The sequence below is a fragment of the Xylaria bambusicola genome (genome assembly GCF_022495145.1).
Source record: "Xylaria bambusicola strain CBS 139988 unplaced genomic scaffold F5B22scaffold_73, whole genome shotgun sequence".
Classification (NCBI taxonomy): domain Eukaryota; kingdom Fungi; phylum Ascomycota; class Sordariomycetes; order Xylariales; family Xylariaceae; genus Xylaria; species Xylaria bambusicola.
The window spans coordinates 533-25,116 of NW_025953626.1; the positions used below are offsets into that span (position 1 = coordinate 533).

The 24,584-nt window shown below is 47.7% G+C and overlaps 7 protein-coding genes across 7 annotated transcripts; 1 reads left to right on the forward strand and 6 right to left on the reverse strand.

Moving 5' to 3' along the window:
• Positions 1 to 467: 467 nt before the first annotated feature.
• On the reverse strand, positions 468 to 2,256 carry F5B22DRAFT_627720 (uncharacterized protein). Its single transcript, XM_047976340.1, has 4 exons — positions 1,909 to 2,256; positions 1,189 to 1,834; positions 1,003 to 1,121; positions 468 to 939 (listed from the first exon to the last, which is right to left on the reverse strand). The coding sequence occupies exons 2-4, from the start codon at positions 1,781 to 1,783 to the stop codon at positions 670 to 672; spliced, it is 984 nt and encodes a 327-aa protein (XP_047825660.1). The 5' UTR covers positions 1,784 to 1,834; positions 1,909 to 2,256; the 3' UTR covers positions 468 to 669.
• A 2,303-nt stretch (positions 2,257 to 4,559) lies between these two features.
• Positions 4,560 to 6,588, reverse strand: F5B22DRAFT_524043 (uncharacterized protein). Its single transcript, XM_047972648.1, has 2 exons — positions 5,323 to 6,588; positions 4,560 to 5,259 (listed from the first exon to the last, which is right to left on the reverse strand). Exons 1-2 carry the CDS (start codon positions 6,325 to 6,327, stop codon positions 4,834 to 4,836), a joined length of 1,431 nt encoding a protein of 476 aa, XP_047825661.1. The 5' UTR covers positions 6,328 to 6,588; the 3' UTR covers positions 4,560 to 4,833.
• Positions 6,589 to 6,706: 118 nt separating this feature from the next.
• On the reverse strand, positions 6,707 to 9,382 carry F5B22DRAFT_661509 (P-loop containing nucleoside triphosphate hydrolase protein; the record flags this gene model as incomplete). Its single annotated transcript, XM_047980367.1, has 6 exons — positions 6,707 to 7,686; positions 7,738 to 7,893; positions 7,944 to 7,991; positions 8,053 to 8,112; positions 8,164 to 8,343; positions 8,401 to 9,382. 6 exons carry the CDS (start codon positions 9,380 to 9,382, stop codon positions 6,869 to 6,871), a joined length of 2,244 nt encoding a protein of 747 aa, XP_047825662.1. The 3' UTR covers positions 6,707 to 6,868.
• On the reverse strand, positions 9,330 to 11,947 carry F5B22DRAFT_523955 (uncharacterized protein). The gene is made up of 6 exons (XM_047972646.1): positions 11,675 to 11,947; positions 11,370 to 11,484; positions 11,073 to 11,313; positions 10,836 to 11,018; positions 10,747 to 10,779; positions 9,330 to 10,696 (listed from the first exon to the last, which is right to left on the reverse strand). The coding sequence occupies exons 2-6, from the start codon at positions 11,475 to 11,477 to the stop codon at positions 9,465 to 9,467; spliced, it is 1,797 nt and encodes a 598-aa protein (XP_047825663.1). The 5' UTR covers positions 11,478 to 11,484; positions 11,675 to 11,947; the 3' UTR covers positions 9,330 to 9,464.
• F5B22DRAFT_523973 (uncharacterized protein) lies at positions 11,412 to 12,544 on the reverse strand. The gene is made up of 3 exons (XM_047972647.1): positions 12,006 to 12,544; positions 11,675 to 11,955; positions 11,412 to 11,484 (listed from the first exon to the last, which is right to left on the reverse strand). Coding segments are annotated over exons 1-3 (606 nt in total). The 5' UTR covers positions 12,329 to 12,544; the 3' UTR covers positions 11,412 to 11,482.
• Positions 12,472 to 15,190, forward strand: F5B22DRAFT_627737 (uncharacterized protein). The gene is made up of 6 exons (XM_047976341.1): positions 12,472 to 12,602; positions 12,733 to 13,196; positions 13,253 to 13,448; positions 13,515 to 13,673; positions 13,728 to 13,877; positions 13,937 to 15,190. The coding sequence occupies exons 2-6, from the start codon at positions 12,891 to 12,893 to the stop codon at positions 14,770 to 14,772; spliced, it is 1,647 nt and encodes a 548-aa protein (XP_047825665.1). The 5' UTR covers positions 12,472 to 12,602; positions 12,733 to 12,890; the 3' UTR covers positions 14,773 to 15,190.
• An 872-nt stretch (positions 15,191 to 16,062) lies between these two features.
• On the reverse strand, positions 16,063 to 24,569 carry F5B22DRAFT_524155 (uncharacterized protein). Its single transcript, XM_047972649.1, has 6 exons — positions 23,536 to 24,569; positions 18,733 to 23,476; positions 18,386 to 18,664; positions 17,898 to 18,313; positions 17,039 to 17,819; positions 16,063 to 16,892 (listed from the first exon to the last, which is right to left on the reverse strand). Exons 1-6 carry the CDS (start codon positions 24,303 to 24,305, stop codon positions 16,317 to 16,319), a joined length of 7,566 nt encoding a protein of 2,521 aa, XP_047825666.1. The 5' UTR covers positions 24,306 to 24,569; the 3' UTR covers positions 16,063 to 16,316.
• Between the last annotated feature and the right edge of the window lie 15 nt (positions 24,570 to 24,584).

The following is a 24,584-nucleotide window of genomic DNA, read 5'->3' on the forward strand; positions in this document are numbered from 1 at the left end:
TAGCACCTTATACGGCGGTACACCGTGTCAAAAAGCAGTCGCGCGTTTACGCCATTTTCATCGCGATTCATATCGACGGTCACGCGAGAGGTGAATGCCCTTGCATGTTGCAGGCCACATCCTCTAGTAAAACAAGGATAGAGATCTAGGCTTGGAACTCATGATATTCACAATGTTATGATCTACTAGGGCTGCAAAAGTCCTTGGCCAATCAATTCCTTCTTGGCCTGGGTAACTGTCGTTGACTCTATGTACAATTGGATCGCCAGTTCTGACCGTCTAGGTCTCACTGATCTGTTTCATGAGGCGAAGCCTGTACAACTACACTTTCGATATTGCCTACATGTCTCTCGAATATCATGAACGGCCTGCATCATGCGTATAGCTCTAGGCGAACTGCATATTCAGCTGTACGCGCGTGTAACGTCTAGATAATCTATGCCGCAACGAGAAAGATGGGATCACGTAGGCTCAGAACCATAGAAGAATCGTGACATCTAAATACATCTACTGACAAGAAATAAGTTACAAATCATGTGATAATTATGAGGGTATAGGTAGTCTTTCCACGAGTCGCCGAGAATTAGGTTGGCGTAGGATATCCTTGCTACTCTGAAGGCAATTCTAAAATCTAATCACAAGTCGTCGCGAGGTATAATCGGCCAAGTCTCACAGCAACAATGCTGCAGCCATAACCCCCACACTCAGACCAAACAAAGCCGAATGAGATGGCATGGTCTTAGAAACACCATTATCAGGGTCTCCCGAGCCATCATCCATCGCGTCGGCGGACGCCCTCGAAGGTCCGACGACCTTGAGACACGACAGCGACGCATCCACCTCGGAAACAATGCTCTGCTTCCCCGTTGGGAAGAAGACCGTCAAAATGGGCGTGACGCTGTACAATGCTTTCTGTATTTCATCGATTTTATCGCTTCCCTGTGAGCGAAAAGCCGTGTTAGTCTATATACAGGAAAAGAGCAGAAAATTCAAGCTGCTTACCTGTGTCTGATATTCGCCTGCGAGAGTCAACTGGTTTTCCTTGGGGAGAACCGGCCAGCACGTGGACGAGGAGTTCTTGTCGCCCGATAGTGGCTTATATGCGGCTTCCCCTGAGAGTGCTGCCATTTTCGCAACATCAAGTTAGCACAGGGTTGTTGATTGGGATATCACATGGTGACGACTTACCGGAAACGGAGACGTTGGTCCAGGGTTCCTTCGTAATAGACGCGCAGGCGTCGTCGATGTTTTTCTGTAGATCGTCCTTGAGCTTGGAACATGCCTCTTCACTGGTGGGAGTGTCGCCCTCGAAGTTGTTAAACAGCTTCTTTGCGCGCTCCACGAGAGCATTTACGCAGTCTGGTCCCATTGCATCGGAACACGTCCCTTGCGCAGTCTCTACATTAACATTGACTTTGTCGAAAGAGAGTTCATTCTCAATGCCGTGAAGAAACACGGCGCAGGCACCGGTATCCCCTAGATCGAGGTCAGGTGTTGTGCCGAAGTAGAAGACACTGTCGAATGTCCTTCCGTCCTCGGCGGTGTTAATGACGTTGAAGCCTTTGGTCCAAGATATCTTGCCCTCGAGGTCCTTGTTCTCAGTGGGAATGCGAGTGAGACCGACGTAGCTGAATGACTTGTCGGACACCGTGCAGTTGTCGTCTGCGGGAGCCGCGCTGCTGGCTGGGCATTCTAAGTCGACGCAGCCAACAATGGTTTGCTTAAGGTCTTGAGCGCGCGCGTACGCTGTTGATAGCGCAAGTGCGATTGAGAGAGACTTCATGTCGAATCGATAGAATTGAATTACGGAAGAAGGCCTGGACAGTTCGTGGTGCTAAAGAGAGAAGGTCTGGGGTAAGTTGGTGCAATTCTTGGTATTCGCAAGACGGTAGGGAAATATGAGTTCACTTTTCTAAGTTGCAGCTTGGTTCTTTTTTGTAAGGAGATTTGGGTTGTACCGCGCTACACCTCGTGCCAGTGAACTGGATTTTTCAATTCCTATTATTATTATTATTTGAGGCGCATGTGATAGGACAGATGAGCTGTGCCACAATTAATTACCAACGGCAATAATATGCTTCATCTTGGAATAGGTATCCAACAGTATATATTGTACAACGGCGCAATTGGACGGAGAAGATGTGCCAAGAAACAAATGTTTGCTGTGTACGCCGAGTTTGGTATACAATGGGCTGAATACGAGTAGCTTTGCTACATCAGAATCCCAGTCTTTTGCACATTGATAGTAGGTAAAGGTAGCCGATGCAACATAGAGCGTTTACCTGTTAGGAAGCGCCACAGTTAAATATAGGTTGGACGTAGAGCTAACATCTATTCTGCCTAGGTAGGTGTGACATGCGCCTAACATGCATAACTTCAAATAACACATTCTTACACCGGTTGAACGCTGACATTCACGCCTTTATATTTAGCTAATCCGACGTAGCCTAGAACTTATGAAAAAATGCTAGAAGGCTCTTCGGACCTAGTGAATATGAAACATTTTGGAAATATTTGAAGTCTAGGAATTCAAAGCAACTACTATGTTTCCAACGAAGGCTCGATCTTGGTTCGTAATAATACTAATAAAACAAATGATTTTTGGCGATCTCAGCAGATCATGCTATTGCGAACTGAGTTCATCTCAAGCTATTGCCGGAAGTCCTTGTTATGAAGATAGTGACGGCTTGGTTACACTAGGAAAGTTTTCACCTTTTCCTCTGCCATTCGTCAAGAAGTAATATCAAGAAACAATACATGTGTATGTATAAGTGGAGGACTCGGCTTGAGGATTAGGCACCTTTCTTGAAAACAATATCATAGATATTCTCTACTCTTTGTAGTCGGAAATTTGATATAGAACCGACTATCACTGCTGAAATCCAGCCAAAACACACTGGGATGTCTATGAGCAGCTGTGTTCCGTTACACCTCTAGCTGAAAATAATAGAATCCCCTTGATAGATTCTATTATCACCATGTGTCATGCCTGCCCGGAGAGAATGCCGTCGCTGACGCCGCAAGGAGATGCGGCCATGAATCTTGCATGCTATGTGAAATGTTAATATTATAGCTACGAGTTTCATTTTGCGATAATCAAGTCAAGAAGAAAGGAGCTGGCGGTTACACCAACACAGCCGAAGTGGTGCCGTTGCATTTGTAAAGGATACAACCTCCACGGATATAAGAATCTTCACTTTCACAAGAAACTGCAGCGAGCTTCTTTCCTACGGAGGCGGTTAGGGTCTGGATAGCGATCAGGCAGATAGCATCACAATGGGAACTTTCTGTGCCGTGGCCCGTTGAGGATCTTCTGGGCTTCTGTTGGCTTCATACCAAGAGAGTAGCCTCGGGGCTTGTTGCGGCCTTCAGTCATCGATCAAGTAGTATAAGTAAATATGCTTCTTGCGCGTAGTCTCGGATTAAACTAACCTCAGAGCAACAGCAATCTCTTACCTCTATCTGAATTGTTTCACTGCTTCACTGAAGTGCCACAACCGCCTTTCTGTACTCATTCGTTGAAACCCGGCGCGTTCCAAATTCTGCCCAGTTCCGTCGCAATAACCAACAGAATAACAGCACGACGGTCCATGGCATGATTGCCATGACTCTGGTGATGGGTGACAGCGACACGCTTACGGCTGTCGACTTGTCCGGGAGCGCGATGTCTTATGGTCCGGACTTCGTCAATGTGAAATTGGGCACGTTCTGTCGTTTGTCAAAAAGAACCCCGGCCTATGTGCAGCGGTGCTGGTGTAATCGACAACTGTTTCGACGTCGTGTTGCAGCAACTTATCATCAACAGGCTTGCACCACGAAGTGAACCACGTAAGAAGTTCTTCCACTAGACTTCCAGTCAGTGAAAGGCAATTCTCAGCTGCGCGCTACTAAATTGTACCCTTTCACTTTTAAAAAGATCTAGGGGGCATTCAAATCTCGATTGCTTTGACACACTATTTACTCATTAGATTTCGTTGAACACAATAAGCTTCTTTCTCCTAAACATTGCGTGAGGAAAGTGAGGAAAGGTAGCTAAGCGACAGGGTAGGCTATTGAGAAGTCAGTACAGGCAACATTATATTACCACACTGCAATTCTTTGATCACGGTTTCCCAGATGGACTTGTATACAAGCTTGAATTGGAAACTTGTAGGATTGCGATCATGTCAAGAGCCCCTGAGACTGTCGCACCGCCACAGAAGATATTGTGGCTAAGCTGATAAGATAAGAAACGCTTTGACCGCCCAGTCTCCTGATCATTGTTATTGTACACATTGAGCAGCATCTTGTTTCGGCAGACATGTGATAGAGAAGATGCATACTAGCCGGATGGAAAGTTCTTCAGCTCAAAGGGACCGCCAGTCTCAACCTCTTATCTGCTAAACCAGGATAGTGATTAGCATCTGAGTCAAATGACTGCTGTAAAGTCGGTTCCTGCTTCATCGTCGCATGAATAAAAAAGCGAAAGAGACGTGACTATTTCATAAACATCTTCCACCACGATGACATGAACCTCCATGAAAGACATAGACGGAGAGGAATAGGTACAGATAAGTACATGAATGAATTTTGGGTATTGTGCAAAAGCAACTCGTATACTACACGAGAGGTATCAATGCCGACTCTCACCACCCCCCAACGGGAAAAATAATAGATGAAGACAATGAAAAAACCGCTGATTGCTCCTAGGCGAAAGGGACGCAAGTACTGAGCGCCAATCAATGAATGACAACCTCCATGTAAAATGGGCGGCAAAAGAGCTGTATATGGCGCTCTCAGTAGTGATGCGTGAAGGAAGTGCAAGGCTGACATCCTCGATTCCTCTCCATAGCTTCAAACGGACATGCCGTTTTCCATCACCTTCCTGCCCTTGCCATCATAGGAAGTAACACTAAACGCCTCAAAATCATTCTTGTCACGCAGATCGTCCTCGTTCACATCTAGTCCGGCGAGAACGCCGCGCCCAACTTTCGGCCAAGCGGGTGGAATCGAATCGACTGATGATTCGCGCTCTACCTGGCCCTGAGCCTCGGTAGAGCTCTTTCTCTTCGTGTTCGATTTCGTGCCCGCGTCTGAGGCCTTTGTATCCGGCGTCGAGACTCTGCTGTCAAATTTCACCGGACCACTCGACTTGACATGCTTGGCGGATGACCCCGGCTCCTGGCCGGGGAAGATGGGAAGATCTGGGTGTAATTCTGTGCTGTACATGATGATGTTGACCAATTGAGCATGTGGGATGTCGGTGAGATACTTCCGTCTCTAGCGAAAAGTCAGGGCGCATGAAACTTTATGATGATGCAAGATGTTAAGGAGAGAACGCACCTGGTCTGCACTCTTGGATGCCCAACTAACTCCCTTATACTCATTTAACGTCTTCTTCTTGGCTAATGCCTTCTCCCGTTTCGACATGCAGCGGCCACAAAACCATGATCGAGCCTCGTCACTAACGAAGTCATCGTCGATGTAGGGATCGTGGCACATCTGATGCCAGCAGAAATTGCAGCCGTCGCAGAAGACGATCTGGTTCATAGCCGGACTGAGACCCCTTGTGCATACCTTGCAGAGGGCCTGTTCCGCAGTACGCTTTCCATAGTGTTTCCGCTTCTGGGCATTCGCTGAATCTGCTGGGTTGAATTGCGTTGGTTTTTGCACTTGACGGCCTGACTTAGTCATAGTGGAGGCGATTTGCGCCTTTGCGCCTGTGTCGCTGTTGCTGTCAGATAGCTCTGATAGACTCGATGACGTGTCCAGGCTATCTTTGCCACGCTTGCGCTTCGTTCCTCGTGCCGCCTTCCCCTTTTGCTTCGATAGCAGTGTCTTTTGAGCTGCTGACGACTTAGAGACAGGCTTTGAGATGACAGTCTTGGTGGTCATAGACTTCGCTGTTCCCATGGTGGAAATGGCGGCGGTCGGCGTCCTAGGCTGAAAAGCATTACCTGTAGAAATAGACTGTCCAAGTTTTGGCGTCGGTGTGGGCATGGGCATCGTGAGCGAAGTGTTCATGTTCATGACGAGTCGTCGCTTAGCGTCCTCGAAGGTAGACTTCTCGATGCTCTTTGCTATGGATGACGCCGATGAAAGCGCCGCTGACAAACTGCCAGGTTTGCTGTTGATGCGTGACAAAATCAACTGAGTAGCAGCAGAGAACTGTGGCACATAAGGGCGATGCGCGGCAGAATCTGTTGAGCTCGGCGCGAGACTCGGGGCAGACATGGCTGGTAGGTCTGCTGCTGGAGCTACTAGATCTTTGGCGACCGCATCTCTCCCTTCTACGGCAGATTCCCCTCCAGCACTGCTCGTTATAGTTTCCTCTACCTTATCCTCCATTTTGCGATCGTGGGGGTTGACAAGGGAGATTCTTCGTTGGTGAACAATGACGACGGACTCATTGGTCAAACTGGGGGATTGCAGGCGTGCCTGCACATGTCACCAGAGCAGGAGAGTCAACCACCGCCCTTATTCTCATCCAATAAATTCAGGAAATGGGAATACAATGAAGAAAACTTCGAATGGGAAGGGCTCAACAATGTTCCAGCTGTCGAATGCCGAGGTCAACGAAATGGCGGAAGGTGAATGGAAGGGAAAGTTGAAGGTGGAGGAACATCACATGACCTTCACGTGACCTGTAATACTGGGCTAACAACGGACTTAAGCTTACTCAGTACTACCTAACCTCATCTCCGATAACCATTGTGCCCTAATTATCTTATGAGGTCTTATTAGGTTGTTCTGCGAGAAACACAATACGCTTACATCACGATCTTAGTAGTTAAGGTAATCGGAGTGTGTCTATTCTGCATCGAAGGAATATCAATCGCTTGAAAACAGCAAGCCGCTGTTTTACGCTACCTATTCAATTGCTTGCTCCTTACCGAGGGTGCCCTTCTGCCCCTGGCCGGGAGTCCCAGCTTTCTCTAGGGTCACGGCCTTGGGGCTGGCTCGGGGTTGGGACTGCGGAGTATCTCGGAGCCTGACCGTGATGCACGTAGTGCTCTGGATAGTGCTGTGGCGGCGGCGGGGCTGTAAAATATGCCTGTGCAAGTCTAGGGTCGTATCCGGCATAAGTTTGTCCAGGCCACTGCCCAGGTATGGGTGGCACTGTGGGTGGTACTGTGGGTGGTACCGTCGGCTCGGAGATCTTGAGTCGCGTGTTAAGATTATTTGGCATCCTGGGGGCGCCAAAAGCGTCGAAGCGCCACAAGTTCTCGCGGGCTCGGCGGGCAAAGTCGGCGCCATAGACCTGCTTCAGGTAGCTGGTGAAACCCTTATAAGATTCGGCGACAGTGTCGAAGCTCTTTCTGCCCAACACAACAGGGCAATTATTATTGATGTCGTCCAAAGAGTCATCTGTTCCCCAGGCATCTAGTTCCGCTAGTGCGAGAGCGGATTGAAATGCGTTGCGGATTTGCCGACCGTTCCAGCGCCCTTCCTTGTTGTTATTGTAGTACTCTATCGCAAAGTGGGTGATCTCTGAGATATTGATATTAATTGTTCTCCCTGCTTTCTTATATTGTGCATTGATCCTGTCCCAGTTTTTCTCGAAAATCTGTAGTGTTGATTTCTCGTCTAGTGGAGGATAATAGAGACTGATGTGAATACGTGATGTAAAGGCCTCGTCGAAGACACCAACTCGATTGGTTGTTAGGAACAAAACTCCAGCGTAATATTCCATCATACGAAGAAACACTTGTACCGATTAATGATAAGATTGTCTAATGACTGAACGTGATCACTTACCTGCTACGAGACTGTTTCTTACGAAATCCTCTTTCGTTCTTTCGGCTAGAAAGACATCAGCCTCATCAATGAGTAGAATTGAGTTCCATCGACTTGCTAGGGAGAAGTTCTCCTCTAGCGAGTCTTCAACCTCTTTGGCCGTTGTGCCTAGATCCCCTTTCAAGATATTAGATTATGCAATTCTCGAGAGGGACAGATGCCCTTACCGCTAGTGATCTGGAATAATGGCCTTCGGAATAGGTCCGCCACACACTCTGCATAGCATAGTTAGCAAAAGAGCACCAAATATTGCGACATTATTTCGATAAGACCCACCTGCAGTTGATGTTTTGCCTACGCCGGGTACTCCGTGCAACAACAATATCAATCCTCTTCCTGGATTGCATTATCAGCCCATGGCTCAAGGATGAGGAGTGATTGCCGTACCTTTCCCTCGAACGACGTCCGTCCTATCTCTGTTCATCCCTGACAGTTTCCTTTCGCGCAAGTGCTGCCTTATCATTGATTTTACCACATCGCCGTGCCCAGAAGGGAGCACGAGCTCGTCGAACCCTTCACCAACTCCAAGCGACTCAACTTCGAAGACGTTTGTCATGTCAAGCTCGTCTATGTAAAACCCATGTCAGTGAACCTCAAGCCATATTAACTGGTTTGGGTACATACGCCATTTCCGACTTCGAAGTACGAATCCAAAAACCCGAAAAGACATAATCAAGTACTCGTCGTCCGTTAAATTATTGTGCTCTTCAATTTCGCGAAGATCTCGAGGTATGATGAATATCGGAGGTGGCGTGGACGATGACACATTTATTTGTGAAGCAAAATAATCCTCTTTTATCCAACCCTCAATATGTTCGTCGAAGTGCGTAGACTCAGTTTCGCAGCATTCATCGACACACCATTTCGGCTTCGTAGATTGAATATTGGCCCTAACGTCCACAGTATATCTTGGTTGCATTATTGGTGATGGTGGTGGTGATGATGATGATGATGAAGAGTCGTCATTCCACTTCCACTCCTGTGATGGGTCATTCGCCTTGGACCTCTTTGATATTGTTTCCTTAACTAGCGACTGAACGCTGGGTTTCCAGTCGGGATTACGGTTGATAGCCTCGGCAAAATCAATCACAACCTGACTATCAACCTCGTCACGCGTTTTCAAGGTCAACCCTTTATAATGCATATGCCGTATTCCAGCAACTTTGAGGAATGCTTTCCCCCTCTCGATAAGTCTTTCACGGAGTTTATCTTGCCTGGCGTATTTAAATGGAAAGACTGGTAAAGATGTTACCTTCGATAACCCTTCGTATCTCGAAAATTGAAAAACGCAGGGCGTGGGACCCAGTCGTCTCCCGTCGAAATCGATGTAAGCACAGTCAAGGCGTACGGGATTATTTTCGAATTGAACTTTGCCTATGTCCTTCGGAACTTTTATTCTACTCTTCTTCTGATCTTTGACCCGATGGCGAGCACAGTTGACATTGACAACTAGATAGGCCTGCTTGTAGTCTTTAGAAATGACTGTATCTCCTGGGCTGAAAAGTGTCGCGATGTCAGCAAAAGGGACAGCTTCGCGTGGTTTGCTACTGAGATTCTCTTTCCTGGCCCTTAAATCATTACTAATAAATGATAGAAGGCATTCCATTTGTTCTAGTCCAGCTACGACCCTCCTTTTATTTGTTTCATTATCAACTTGCTCCTCGCTAGCAGGCCAATCTGCAAATAATTCACACATTAGTTAACTGGAGAAATAAGTGTTGGAATGCGGTAGTATCACCTTGTAAAAATTTCTTCCCTGAGATTACTGTATCACGGAACTCTTGCTCATGATAAAATAGGGATCTGAATGGTCGGAAGAGCAGGAATGGTCCCGTAAAATTGATACCACTGATTTCCGAGAACGCTTTTATGATTGCGGGAGAGTTGATGCGAATTCTTTCAGGTAATATAGCGTTGCCGAGTTTACCTCCGACTGGGCTTTGTCCGTTCTGATCAGAGAATGTGGCAGTTGGAGAATCAAGACTGAGGTTCTTCTCTGCTAAGGCTTGGCGTCTCCGTTCCCTTGGACCCCTGGGTGGAATTTTGATCAATGGCTCGCCTTCAAGGATATCGATAGCATGAAAATCTGTTTTGCGAAAGAGTGAGACTCTGCCCGCAGCTTGGAATGAGTCCCAGCTAGCCCGATTCAAATCAGGGATGCAAAAGTCTGAATCACTGCTGAGAGTGGCTAACCAATGCATCGTTTCGTATGGTGCATCGGTGTGTTCGCCATTTATGTGGACTGTCGGAGATATTGCACTAATAGCATGAGCTTGGCCATTGGGATCTGCCTCGATGTCTGGGGAATTGTAAGAAACCTGAGGAGGGACACTAGGTCCGAAACGAATTTGTGGTGCTTGGGCGGCCAATGAATATCGCCTTGGGCCTCCATTAGACTCATATTCAATATTCATCGCTTCTTTGAAGTGAGAGTCTTCCACGATGATTGCGCCGCTCTCCTGGGCCCTATTTTCTTTCATTGCTAGGGCGATAGCAATCTTAAAACAATGAACTATAGAATGACCGTTCCAATCTACTCGTTTCATCTCTGAAGAGTGCAGAAAAGTAGAAGCATTCTCATGCAGCTGGAACTTCTTTCCCGCGTGAAGCTTTCTTTCCAGCTCGAACCATATCAGGTCACGCGCCTGGTCGTTAAGTGGGGGAAGTGTAACCTTTAGATCAACTGGAGAGACGTCTTGGTAGTAGTGATGGAAATTCACGCAACTCAGGAACAAAGTCCCCGTAAAACTTTCTAGGATATTAGTCAGCTCAAAGACGCTTATGTCGCCTTCTGGAGAATACGACGCATGAAAAATGGCGTTCCATTTTTCCCCTAACGCACTCCACACTGTCGGGTTTCTCTCGAGCTCATCTATCCTGAGCGGAATGATTGGTCGGCGACATTTCCGGGCGATGAATTCTTGGTAGCTCAGTATCCGTCCTTATACAGGTCAAACAGGTCAAACTCACCGACTATATAGGTTTTGCCGACACCAGGGAGCCCTATAAGTGTTAAGTGTCAGGGAAGTTTACATGGTTGTCTGATTAGGTGTACATACCATCGAGAAGAATGACGACACTGCCGTCTTTCTTCTGACCCGCAAAAGACTGTGACACGCCTTGACAGCCATTCAACTCTACGAGCGCTTGGATAGATTTCAATTTGCGCTCATCCATGATAGGCGGTAGTATCCCCTCGTCATCGTCAGGTAATGGGCGAATATATTCCGCATTGATCGGCACTATACGCTGTAGGTAAGTCTGTAGAAAGCGCTGTAGCTTTGCTTATCACCTACTCCACTGCCTTTCAGGTAGAGTGAATGCACTCAAACATGGGGATAGAATGAAATACTGGTCATTTGTCATAATGCCTGGACCATTCTTTTCTGGGACGACCACGAGCTCGACTCGACTCAAAGGGATCCGGACATCCATCGCTATCGCGTCGCTCAGCGACATCCAGTTGAAGTTCCAACTGTGCTTGGGGTACATGGTTTCAATATCATAGCAGCCGCCTATGACAATTTTTCCCGTATACTGCAGAAGTTAGCACAACAATGCCTGTCTCAAGTATCTGGGCGATGGTTACTAACGTTTTGTTTAGCATCATCCATACAATCACCGGAGTATGCCATGTACATAGTGTCTCCAAACAATACGTCATACACCTTTTTACCTCGGTCTATGAAACGTTGCATCATTTCAACTCTGTGCCCTGAGAAATCAGCTGGAAAGATATTCAGAGAAGCAATTGGCAGCTCCCCTTCAAAATGATCTATTCTAACAGTATTCAAGGAACACCCTATCCGGCTGGATAGCCAATCAACTCGGAGATACCAAAAGCCTATTGACCACGACTCTTGATCTTTAGTAGAGGGGTTGGCAGGGAGGCGATTACACTTATCAATTACACAGCCATGTAAATAGCCTTTCAAGTCGATATATCCCATCACTCCGGGCTTCATTATCATCCATAAGTCGTTGAAGCTGACTGTCGGTTGATCTCTCACAAATTTGTAACGCGTGAAACGTGGTTGAAGAAATTCTACGAGCACCTGCATATGCTCTACCTGTGTAAGATCTTCATTTGAAGATACTATGTCATCGAAATCTGACACATGATGGATCAGACAAGTATAAGGTTCCGATATAATGAGACGTGGCCCGGTTAAACTTTGGCTACAAAGGATTTCAGCGTTGAGTATATGAAAAGGAGTGGAGCTCAATACTCTGGATAAGCCTTCACTATGTCTCTGATAGTCTGAGATAGAATCTCCGAATGTACTATCATATGTATCTCTCTTGTGTTGATTTTGTGTGGAACGTCCACTTCGTCTAAGGACCCTTCAATGCGAGATTTGTTGGGCTCATCGGCGACATACACTATCTCTATGATTGGCTGAGTGTCATCTTCCTGGGATTCTTGTCGAAGCTCTACTGGCGACTTGCTCTGCGAAATAGTGCGAATTGGACGTCCTACAGGAATAGTTGTTGGGGCGGAATTATAATGTCGCACTGTATGTCGTATCTTGCCAAACCGATACTGCTCCATGGCGCTTAGCTACAACATCAACTGGATGAAGTAAATTGATGAAATATTTCTGAGCGAAAAGAAACGGGTCAACAGAAGCAGCTTTATGTGGCAGGTTAGGTGAGGAGTGGGAAAATGCCCCTCTCTTACTATCCATTTAGAATGTGGTGTTGGGCCGTTGCAGTCAGGTGGCGAATACCCATATAGGTACTGTTAGATGCAGGCTGACACCTCCCCCTCATCTTGCTGCTGCCTAAATCGAGGCAATTCGTTTTCGAATGTTTTGTGGCTAGTGCTTTCAGCCCGTCATTTAGAACGTATATATACAAGCGAAGGAGTATTATACAACGCACTGCCTCAGGGATTAGGTGTCGGGGGGCCCTACTGTTCATGGGGCATGGGGGATATTTTAAGGAATCGGTTACCTTGGGCATCTCCAACGCTTCCAACGACCACCCCACATTTTCTGGCAGGAATTCCATCTACCAATACTTGCACCCGTCGTGGTAAACGGAGCCCTAAGGAATTTCTATTGTACGCCGTCATTATCCGGGCATTTCATATCCTGGCGCACACAAACGCGATGGCAGATGGGGTTTGTAGTTTCTCCAAGGTGCTAAAGGAATTGAAAATCAGATTCCCAGAAGAGCCCCGAGGACTAACCGAAAAGGGGTGCAGCATCCGCCGAAAATCCAGTTGGGGAGATGTCTTGGTGGTGTTAGATGATGTAGCAACGGCTTATGCAGCGAAGGATGGATTGAAGGGATTATTTAAAAGAGCCAAGGGTTTTATAGAGGACCAGGCTGACACCATAGAACGAGGGTCACGGCTCGTGCCAGATATCGGCTACTCCAAGCCCATTGTTGGTACTTTAACATTCATCCTTACAGTGCGTCCATAATCTATTTCTCCTATCCAACCGATCTGACCATAGAACCGTTACAGGCATTTAAACAAACCAGCAAGGTACGACAAGAAGTCAGCGATGGCGTCGAAAAACTCAAGAAGAAGTTTGATCTTGTTGAGGACTACATTGAGCTGTATTCGACCAAACCCAAAGTCACGGAGAGCGCCATGACTCTTTACGTGACCATACTCCAGGCTATAGAAGAAGTTATTGGCTACTATACAAGACATATGGGTGAGTGCGAGAAGTGGCGGGTTCGTGAACATCATAAACCTCTACGATACTAATAAAGCCATAAAGTAATCAAAGGATTTAAGGCGCTATGGAATGGGGAGAATTACGAGGAGTCACTGCTGTCATGTTTGGAAGATATCACTAGTGTCAGCAAAGAGCTAATGGACGAAGCTGACACCGCTCACAAACAAATGACTAATGCAATGGCTAAAGATGTACAGACCGGTAAGTACCGGTAGATAACGGTTAGATGGTTTTCTCTGCTAAATGAAACTTTAGGGTTTCAAGACGTGAAAATATTGGTAGAGCAGACTGAGAAAGATTTAAAGGAGAGCTTGAAGGCCATGTTCAAAGATCACATTGCTGCAATGGAAGCTAGGCATGCGAAGGAAAAGCAGCTTCTACGACACGAAATCGAACAGCGAGATGGTAAGATATTTAATCCAGAATCTTGCATAATTTAGCATTTCTAATGAGTATTACAACAGCCGAACGTGCGAGATTTGAGCAGCTCTACTATCGTTCCCTTACGCCTGCGCCACCTTCGAAAGCTGAGTGTATTGTTAAACAGGAAGATTTTCTCGTTTTCCTTGACATGACAGGCATAGAGACAACAGACATTGAGTACATCACACAACAGAGGGAATTAGTCATTTCGAGGGGCCGAGATCGCACAGAGCAGGTCATGAAATCGAACCAGCTCCGGGAGTGGCTAATCCAACCACATTCAAAGGAACTTTTAATCCACGGAAATGGCGAGCCTCTTCCCATCTCCCCTCTATCGTTCTTCTGCGCGACGATCATGCAGAACTTGCGTGGCGTTGGAAGATTCAAGTCAGTTGCATTCTTTTGCGGCTGTCATCCTTATGATGACTATGGCGGAGGCAGGACACTTATTATGAGCCTCCTTTCTCAGCTCTTGCAGCAGCAACAATTTGACTTGAGCTTTATCGACCACGAAACAGCTCACCGAATGAGTAGCGGCGACAGCCTAGCATTCTGCTACGTCTTCGGGCGACTCCTGGAGCAGGTCAACACGAATGAAACTGTCTTTTGCGTTATTGACGGGATAAATTTCTATGAATGTGCAGGAGAGGAACCACTGCAGGAAATGTCGGACGTGTTACGGTTTTTACTGGACCTCTCGCAACAACGGGATTCAGTATATAAGATTCTAGTGACCAGCCCTTCGAGTACCGAGGACGTGCGGCAGGCGATCAAGGATGAGGATTACCTTGCATTGCCTGACCAAGCTACAAACACCATAGGTTTCAGCAAGAAGCGTTCGGAACGACAGTGGCAAGAAGCAGTCGATGTATCTTAGTGGTCGCCATAGCCCAGTAAACTGAGTAAACTATTCTACCAAAAGCATGAGCTACGCCCTCTGGACACTGCTATCGTCGGAGTTATCATAATCAAATTGAAGTTATGGTGTCTGCAATTGCACATAATTATTGGATTCTAATCTCAAACGTGTGTTCGGTCGTAATGAAAGGTTGGTTTAAGAGTTGTGAAGACCTAGTGTGTTTGATAGAGAACGATGATTAAGCCGGCACATTTGAGGGCAATCAAATGAGGTGTTTTACTTTCAAACTTCAGAAGACAATGGCTATGAAGGATGAAGCCAAGATCATTTAGCAGCCTACTATAAGTCTGTAACATAGTCCTTATCTATATCCCTGCCTAAGTGCCTACGCCTGTTACACAAATTAGTTTTAATGCAATTGGAGCCTAGTTAACTGAATAACGATTGCTTATTATTATAAATATATGTGGCATAAGTACCTAATGGAACCTATTACATAAGCGCCGCTCACCCTATTTCACACCACTCCAATACATCATTCTCATGCCATGAGCACTCGAAATGATTGGCCTACAATTCCAGATTGTAGCGAAAATGATAGCGTTGTTTTTTGTGGTCTTGCCAACTAAACCTCCCTAAAACTTACAAGCGGGCCGGAAAATGTTGTAAAGTTCTGAGGCTCGAGGTTGGTTTGAAAGCGCTCGTAGGTGCAATAATCCTCACCACAATACATATTCAAGACCTGAAAGACCAAGAAGGTTGATAGCAAGCGAGGACCGAAGACGGCACCACTTGTACTAGGAGATTACCTGTGCGGTATTGCTTTGGCATTGTTGATCCCTTTTTGGTCACTGATTATAATGAAATTTTGGTAGCTGGACATGGTCTGCTCCTCATTTTACTGTTTGCTAGCGGCCAGGATGGCAGGAAGGGCCCTACTCAAGCGTGAGAAGAGAGACAACGCTCGAACTTGGAGGCTCTGGTGCTTTTGGCACATCAACCTCTACGCTTTATCATTATTGAGCAGCAGATGTGGATGCCAGGGACAGCAGTAGTTATTTTGGGTAAATCAGCATGCCTTTTAGACATGAGAGTGTTTTTCTTATGAATACATGTACAATCTTGAAGAGAGTACACCCAGCTTGACTTAGTTCCTCTTGTCTACCGCCGTAGTTTGGGACACTGTGGGATCAAGGCATTAGGATTGACTGAATATAACATCTCTTTCACATCACACATCTAGATAAAACATGGCGTTACTAATCTGTGACTAATAATAGTCTATACTATGAGGGCGTGGTGGGCTATCTCTCGGCGGATAGGTCACGAGACGAATAAGTAGCTATAGCTAGTGTTGGATGGCGTAAATGAAGCGCTGCGAATATGCCTGTACGCGAAGTAGCCAAGCCCTGCCGACAGCTCCTCGCTTGAGAAACTGAGTAGATTGGAAAGACACTTTCAAGTCAGCCACAAGGTTATTAGGACGTGGCCTCATTGCTCGCCCGATACTCCATCTTGGATCTCTAGGTAATTAGCCGAAAACTTCCGCGCACCTCCCTCTCTCAAGAACCATACAACATCGCAATTCCATCTGCTGCACGCTTTCCCAGAGCTTCCAATGTGCCAGCGCTCAGCATTTCCATTGTACTGATATCGAAGCCAAAATTCTGCTTCCACCAGGCGCGCAACTCGACTGCAACCAACGAGTCGAGGCCAAGGTCAGCCGTAGTCGACGTGATATCGACATCCCGATCTGCTATCAAAAGCAGCCCGAATAACTTCTGTCCAATCGCAGTAGAAAGCGCGGTTATGGTCTCGCTGGTCCCAATCTGGACTGGGTTCTTTCTGAGTAAAGTGAGGAGGGTACTTAGCCCGTCATTCTTCGTCGTCGTTTTGGCATTGCTGTTTCGGATGTTATGGTAGGCAGCTAACCGAACATCCCTTCTCAGTCTCGCGCTACTATCTGGGCTACTAAGAGGTGCGGTCGGCGCGAACCCGAGAATGAATGCGCCCGCCTTTGGTCCTTGTCCTTGGCTTGCGCACGCTGTAGAACGTCTCATCGCTAGGTCTAGGGCATCAAGAAGCTCTATTTCCTGCACAGCACGCCACCCAGAGCCTTGCATCTTGCGGAGAAGCTCCTATTAGAACACTTGAGATTAGTAATCTTTTGAGTCGGCGAGAGATCTCCAGAGCTTCATGGTTTTAGAGAGGCATGTAGAGTAATCAATACTTCCAACTTTGGCAATTCAAGAAAAGAGGGTAAATAATGACTGAAGTAACCAACCTGATTTTCGGATAGATAACCGACTCCCTCCATGGCACCAAGGTCAATTGCCGTGCATGGTAAGCCTTGGCTCGTGCGATACTCCACGAAAGCGTCAAGGAAGGTGTTCGCGCTGGCGTAGTTAGACTGCCCGACTTGTCCTATGACACCTGATAAGGAACTGAATAAGAGGAAGAAGTCAAGGTCCAATCCTTTAGCCGAGGTGATATTGTGGAGGTTCCATGTGCCTTGGACTTTAGGTTGAGTAACAGCATTCCAATCATCGAAACTCATATTGTCAAACATTCGATCGCGCAGCACCATCGACATCTGCACAATGCCTTTTAGGGGAGCTACTGTACCGTTAACGGCGCGGGCCACATCGTCGGCATTCGTAACGTCGCCTCGGACTAGCTGGATAGTACAGCCCATGCTCTCAATCTCGCGAACGAAATCCATATCGTGTTGGCCGTTGCCAGCGCTGCGAGACAAGAAGGTGAGGTTCCTAGCACCGCGCTGCACCATCCAGACGGACATCGAGCGCCCCAGCCCTCCCAGACCGCCAACAAGCAAGTACGATGCCGTTGCATCTAGTTGGAGGCTGTATTTTTTCGTACGGTTGACATTATCCACCAGCAACTTTCCATTTGACTTGCGAATCTCGACAACGATCTTGCCAATGTGTTTGCCTTGCTGCATGTACCTAAAAGCGTCCAGGATGGCCGGCGCCTCAAATACCTGATCTATTCGTATGGGTCTCAGGTCGCCCTTGGCAAATGCCTCCATTGTAAAGCGAAGTAGGCTGAAGGGAGCATCAGGTTAGAAAAAAAAAAGATTCAAATTGAGAGTCAGAGGTTGAATTTCGGGAGGCATTCCATACCGGCTGTTAATTTCGGGTCTCTCGATCCGCATCTGATCCATGTCCAAGCAGCAATAATTCCGGTTGGCTAGGAAATGCTGCATTTCAAGCCGTGCATTTTCCAGGAGATCTCGCTTTCCGATTTCAACTAGGGTTCCGAATTTGGCGACGCATTTCCAGGTCGCGTGGAGCATCTCACCTGAGAGGGAGTTAAGCGCTACATCGACACCCTTCCCACCTGTTTCGCGTAGCAGATCATCCGCAAAGCTGATGTTCCTCGAATTGAAGATGTGGCTTCTTGGTATGCCGAAAGTATCTATTAGGTACTGAGCTTTTAGATCGCTGCCGACTGTAGCATAAATCTCGACTCCTAGCATCCTGGCTACTTGGATGGCGCTGAGTCCGACGCCACCGCAGGCGCTGTGAATTAGGATTGACTAGATTTATAGCTTATAGTTAGCGTATTACTCATTCTAAGGGGGAAATGTCCGTCATTATGGTATACATACCTGCCCTTTAGTAAGCCTGCCTAAGTCAATAAGACCATAAACTGCAGTTAAGAAGACGGTAGGGGTGCAGGCGCCGTCGAGGAAGCTGATGTTATCAGGTAATTTCTCACAAAGCAATTCTGACTCAATAATGACAGTAGAGAAGGTGTTGGCGCTCATGACGACGGCGCGATCTCCAACACATAGCTTTTTCACGTTCGGTCCGACCCGCCGCACAACGCCAGCTGCTTCATATCCGAACTTGGATCCCGGGACAATCTGCATTCCAACGAGTACGTCCTATGAGATGAGGAAATGACTGTGAGCAACTAATCGTGTTAGGTGGGAGACCGATGAGATCGACTTACTCGGAAATTCAAGCCGCTAGCATAAACCTCAATCTCGACTTCACCGTCCTTTGGAGCGGCGGCATTATGTGACGACCAAGTTAAAGTATCGATACGCCCTGGCTGCCCGATGGACACGCAAGCTTCGTCTGACTCGTCGGTAAACTGGAGCTCCTTTTCGAGCGCAAAAGGGAAAATGCGATGTACGAGAGTTTCACCGCCAGAAATCGTGTATTCGTAGTCAGGCCCCAGAACACCACCCTCTTCTCTCATCTGAAATGCCCCTAAAACCCTAACCAGGGCTGAGGCGTCTCCTGGAGTGATCACCTCATCCATCTCGCAAGTCGCAATATTAACAGCCGTCTCGGACCTCAGAGAGCGAGCGAATCCGATAATTTGCGCGAATCTAGGGTCTTTGCACTCGATACTGGAACGTCGCGTGACCCAAAGGAGGCTGGAAGAGCTTAATAGATCTTGTAGCATCAGAGATTTTAAGCGCATGAATGACTCAGCCCCCAGGTTTTCAAAGAAGGGGCGTTCCTCATCGAGAAGTGCAAGCACGTCTTGGTCCTGCGGGAGTGGCTGGCCTAAAGAAGCACGTTGTACCTCGTATCCATGAGATGCCAGCTCTTGGAGAATGAGACTTGGCGCTGATGACTCGTCAGCGCACAGCAATGTTATCTTCTTCTTGGGGGCCGTTGGATGGCTTGGTCTTGCTACTAAAACACTGTTCGTCCAATGCTCGACTTGCTGCACATCCCCAAATCCAGCGGATCGCAATTCCTCTTGCCACCTTGTTGCATCGACGAATGGTTCCAGTTCCCGGCCGTCGTCCGTATGTGACCACCAATTAGGCAGAATTCCTAGGACGAACTTTGCCCACAGCAAGCCAGTTCGCGGCTCTTCGAGAAGTAGCCGTCCATTCGGGCTTAACAGACCTCGAAGACCCTGTAAGCTTTTTTGAATGTTAGCCGATGTGTTGACAACGCCAGCTGCAATAATCACGTCGAAACTGGCATCCTCAAATCCCTGGCTTTCCATGGCCTCGTTTATATTCATTGTGGAGAACTCCACATTCCGTAGCTCCTTCAATCGTTCTCTTGCCACATTCAGCAGGTCTGATGATGCATCCGCAACAACATATCGCGAATAAAGAGGAGATCCATTGGTATGTGTTAGATCTTTGATGATGTTCGCCGTTTTCTCCCCGATACCGGCACCAACCTCAAGAACCCTCATAGTAGTTTTACTCTGCGCCAGGCATTTCAGATACGGAGAACTACCTTGCTTCCATAGGTAAGTGATGAAGCCGTCTAAGTTTCCATCTAAGCTGAGAATTTCGAATCCTGTCTTATTGCCCCTTAACACAGCTTCAAGATTCTGAAGAACTGTAATCATGGTGGTTGCAGATGACGCCACAGATGTGCTTTGGAGCCTCTTAGCTAACAAATGTAGTTCATCCATGGAACTTGCATCCGAGGACTCAGGTACGGTGGACGCCTCCTGAATGAGCCAATTTTTGTATCGGTCTAGATGAGGAGCTTGTACCTCTATACCCTTTGCCAGCTTATTAGCTATATTGATGGCTAACCCCGCCATCTTTGATAACAGAGGCAATGTCGAGTGATAATCTTCTGGATGATGAACGAGATTTGCAGCGTCGCTGAAGTCTATATGAGGAAACCATTCACCCCGAGCCGTAATCGGCACACTTTCCTCATCGTTCATATCAGATTCCTCAAAAAAGGAAGAATGGCAACCGGTTACCGTCATGAGAATTCTTGATCCCGATGAGATAGTCCCAGTGGCAACGCATCCCTTGGCAGGCGTGGTCATGTTTGTAAATTCAAGCTCATCCTCGGTGCATCGATAAATGGTCATAGCTTCCACGCTCGTCAGAATTAATCGCCGGTAAGCATGACTTAGTCCATTGAAGTTAGAACTGCTCTGTAGTTGGAAGAAAGTGTCCAAAATAGCAGGATGTAGGTGGTACTGCGCCTCATCGCCCCATTTAAGATTCCTCATCTTGGCTGTGGCTTGATCAGGCGAACGGGTCGATGTTCGTAACTCCTCCATCCTGGCGAAGGCTGGGCCATAGGACAGGCCTTGTCGTCGCTGTGCTTCGTACCATTTTGACACATCAACTCTCCGTGGTAGTGGACTTTCTTGGTTGTGGGGCTGTTTCATAGGAGCCGTTGATGATTCTCCACGAACTTGACCCCAGCAGTGCTTGGTCCAAACGTGACCATTGTGCGAACAGATGGTGAAATCCCACCACTCGCTGTCCAGAGAATCAGTCAATTTATGGTGACGTAGCGAAGTCACGACTTCAATGGCCGAGTCTTCAGGGACTACCAGCGCCGTGTTGACTATCACATTGCGAAGGCTGACCCCTTCCTCGATTCCTGTAATTTGTCGCGCGGCTTCAGCTGCCATCGATAAGTACCCCGCGAAAGGAAAAATGGCATTTTCACCGATCCTGTGATCCTGTAGCCAGGGCGTTGTGCGAATGCCTACGAAGTTGCGCCAAATCGGTTCTAGGTCTGTGCTCTCTGGAAGTTTTGAGCCTAGTAAACTGTGTTCGGGGTATTTGCGTTCCCGCCATTCTTTCGCCAAACGGGACTCAAACCAGTGTCTCCGTTGATGATCCCATGGATAACGCGGCAAATCTGTTAGGCAAGTACCGCTGGGCATAAGAGACTTGAAGTCTATTGGCACGCGCAACAAATACAACTTGCCAATAGCTTGCAAGAGGTTCTCTAAGCTATTCTGGCGCCGGACTAGGGAGGCAACATAAGTAGCTTTGCTTGATTCGGTCACCAAGATCTGTCTTATCGGACCTGCAAGGGCGGAGTGCGGCCCAATTTCCAGGTATACCTGGTTTTTGAGATCTTCGCAACGAATGATGCCAGTGACTGCGGATTTAAATAAGACCGGACGCTGCAAATTCTCCCTCCAGTATACAGGTCCAAGTTGGTCAGCCTTACCAGTGCCGAATCTCTTCCCTCTCACGCTAGAAAAGAAGGGAATAGATGGCTTTTCCCCAACTACTTCTGAAGCCACCATGGCCCGAAAATATGACTCGCCAACTTCCTCCATATGATATGAATGGTACGCCTTGTCAACCTTTAGTACTGTTGCTGGGACATTCTCATGAGATGCTTTAATATCAGCTACGACTTGCTCAAGCTTATCAGCATCTCCTGAAAGGGTTACGCTGTTGGTCGAATTGTCACAGGCGATGGTAACCCCGGGAACGAGGTATTTCTGTGCTTCTGCGTAGCACAATCCCACCGCAGCCATCCCTCCGTGTCGAGTGCACAACTTGGCCTTTACGCCCCGATAGAAGGCAACAGTAATGGCTTCTCTCGCGGTGAGACCTCCAGCGGCATATGCCGCGGCCATCTCACCACTAGAGTGGCCTACTACAGCTGCTGGTCTGATCCCAATGGCTGCTAAGGCATCAACAAGCGCGAGCTGTATAGCGGTGCAAAGAGGTTGCGAGATCTCGGCCTCGTGCACTCGGCTGGTCCTCGCTGGCTTCATTAATTCTTCTTCCAGTGTCCAACTAGGTGCATCGGCACCCAGAGTTTGCAGATGTTTATCGAGCGATTGGATGGTTTGAGAGAATATACGGCTAGAGCGCATCAGCTCGCGCCCACATCCTGGCCATGCGGCTCCTTGTCCAGTGAACACCATAACAATAGACGGGGTTACTTGTCCACTCTGTTGAGGCGACATAGAGCTAGCTATGTCGAACCGATCATGTGAAGCAATCGCGAACGATCGATGAGCGAGATGTTCTCTTCGATTTGCGAGAGTATATGCAACATCTGATAAGTTAATATCGTTGCTGTTGCTAAGTAGAGACTGGTATTCCTGTACTAGGTCTTTCATGGAGTAGGCAGTGTTCGCAGAAAATATTAATAGTTGTGGTTTATCGGTGGCGGTTGGTGTATCTCGTCCGTTCATCTGACTTGCAGGTAAAAACCGTCCCGGCGCTTCCAGAATAACGTGGGCGTTGGAACCCCCTACGCCAAAAGAATTGATACTGACTCGCTCGTCCCGGCCAATCGGCCATGCTGTAGGCTCAGTAGGTATTTGAAGCTTTGCACTCTCAAAGGGAATCTTGGGATTCGGCGGCGAGTACTTGATATTTGGGGGGATGGTTCGATGCTGTAGCGCCAAGGTTGCCTTCATGACTGCGGTGAGACCAGATGCTCCCTCTGAGTGGCCCAAATTTGGCTTGACTGCACCGATGTAGATACCATTTCCGCCAAAGACCGACGCGACCGCCTCGGTCTCTATAGGGTCTCCAGTCGCCGTTCCCGTCCCATGACACTCGAAAAGTGCTGTCCTTGAAAAATCAGATATACCAGCAACCTTGTATGCACGTCTTATTAGAGCTTCTTGTGCGGTCGCGCTTGGACTGGTTAAGGGGTTTGTTTTCCCGTCGAAGTTCGTTGCGCTGCCCGAAATCACCGATCTGATGGGATTGCCATCACGAAGTGCTGCGCTGAGAGACTTGACGTATATTGACACTACGGCTTCGCCCCGAGCGTACCCATTGGCATCAGCTGAAAACGTTCTGCATTCTCCATCTGGACTCAAGAAGTTTTGATCCGATAACCTCGTGAATAGATCTGGAGCCAAGATCAGATTAGTGCCCCCGACAATAGCAGATTCGCAGTCGCCTTTGAAGATAGCCATGCAAGCCTCATTGAGACCAATAAGTGCAGACGAGCAGGCCGTGCGAATTGTCATGCTTTAATTCGAGTAAGTATCAAGTTGACTAGTCGGAAACTTTGTATGCGTGGTACTTACCTAGGTCCTCGTAGATCTAACTCATGGGATACGCGCTCCGAGACCATGAAATCGTGGGACGTGATAACCGAATAGGTACTATGGCTTAGTGGTTCTCGCTGTAAGATATCGTACCAATCCTGACCGTAAGACCCAACATAGACACCGATGTTCTTGCCCTTCCACCCAACTTCACCGGCATCATCCAATGATTCACGAGCCACCTCGAGCATCATGCGTTGCTGGGGATCGAGCCACTCTACTTCCATCCGCGACATGGAGAAGAAAGATGTGTCAAGGCCACCAAGATCAACGGTCTCATCCAAGAAATATCCGTATTGGGTAGCAGCCATACCAGGTCTTTTAACCGGGGAATAAAAGCTGTCGATATTAAAGCGAGATTTTGGAACTCTAATGCGCCCGTCGCGCCCTTCGATTAAAAAATCCCATAACGCTTGAGGGGAGCTTATGCCTCCTGGAAGACGGCATGCCATGCCGCAGATGGCTATAGGCTCAAAGCACTTATCTCCGGTGGACTCGGTAGAGGGCTGGTCGACATGATTATTGGTGCCGTTCGTATGCTCATGGGTATTTCCTGAAGCACAGGTCGTTTGACCATTGAGCCCATTTGTATCATGGCCGGGGTTCGCATTCCCATTTGAGGAACTGAGCTGAGCCATCTTGATCAGCAAGGCGACAAGGTAACCAGTATAACCCAGTAGTATCGATAGCACTAGGACGGGCTCTAAGGGGAAATCCTTGTGATATAGAAGAAAATATTTAGCTCCCATATAGAGTAGTCCGGATAATGAGATGCGCCAAGGATGGTATGAGCCAACCTCACGATGGAGTCGAAATCAATCTCCCCTCGGTGACCTTCGACGAAAGCTTATGCATGTCCCAAGCGTTCGAGCATGGTAACCCAAGGCAATGGGCTGCCGAGCTCCCGGTATCCCGGTCCATCGTTGGTCAACTAGCATCCAGTCTGTCATCGCGAATTCTCCGCTGAAGGGCGGTGTTTCGCGATTGGCTTCACCAACTGGACAACATGACCAGGTGAGAGCTTAGGT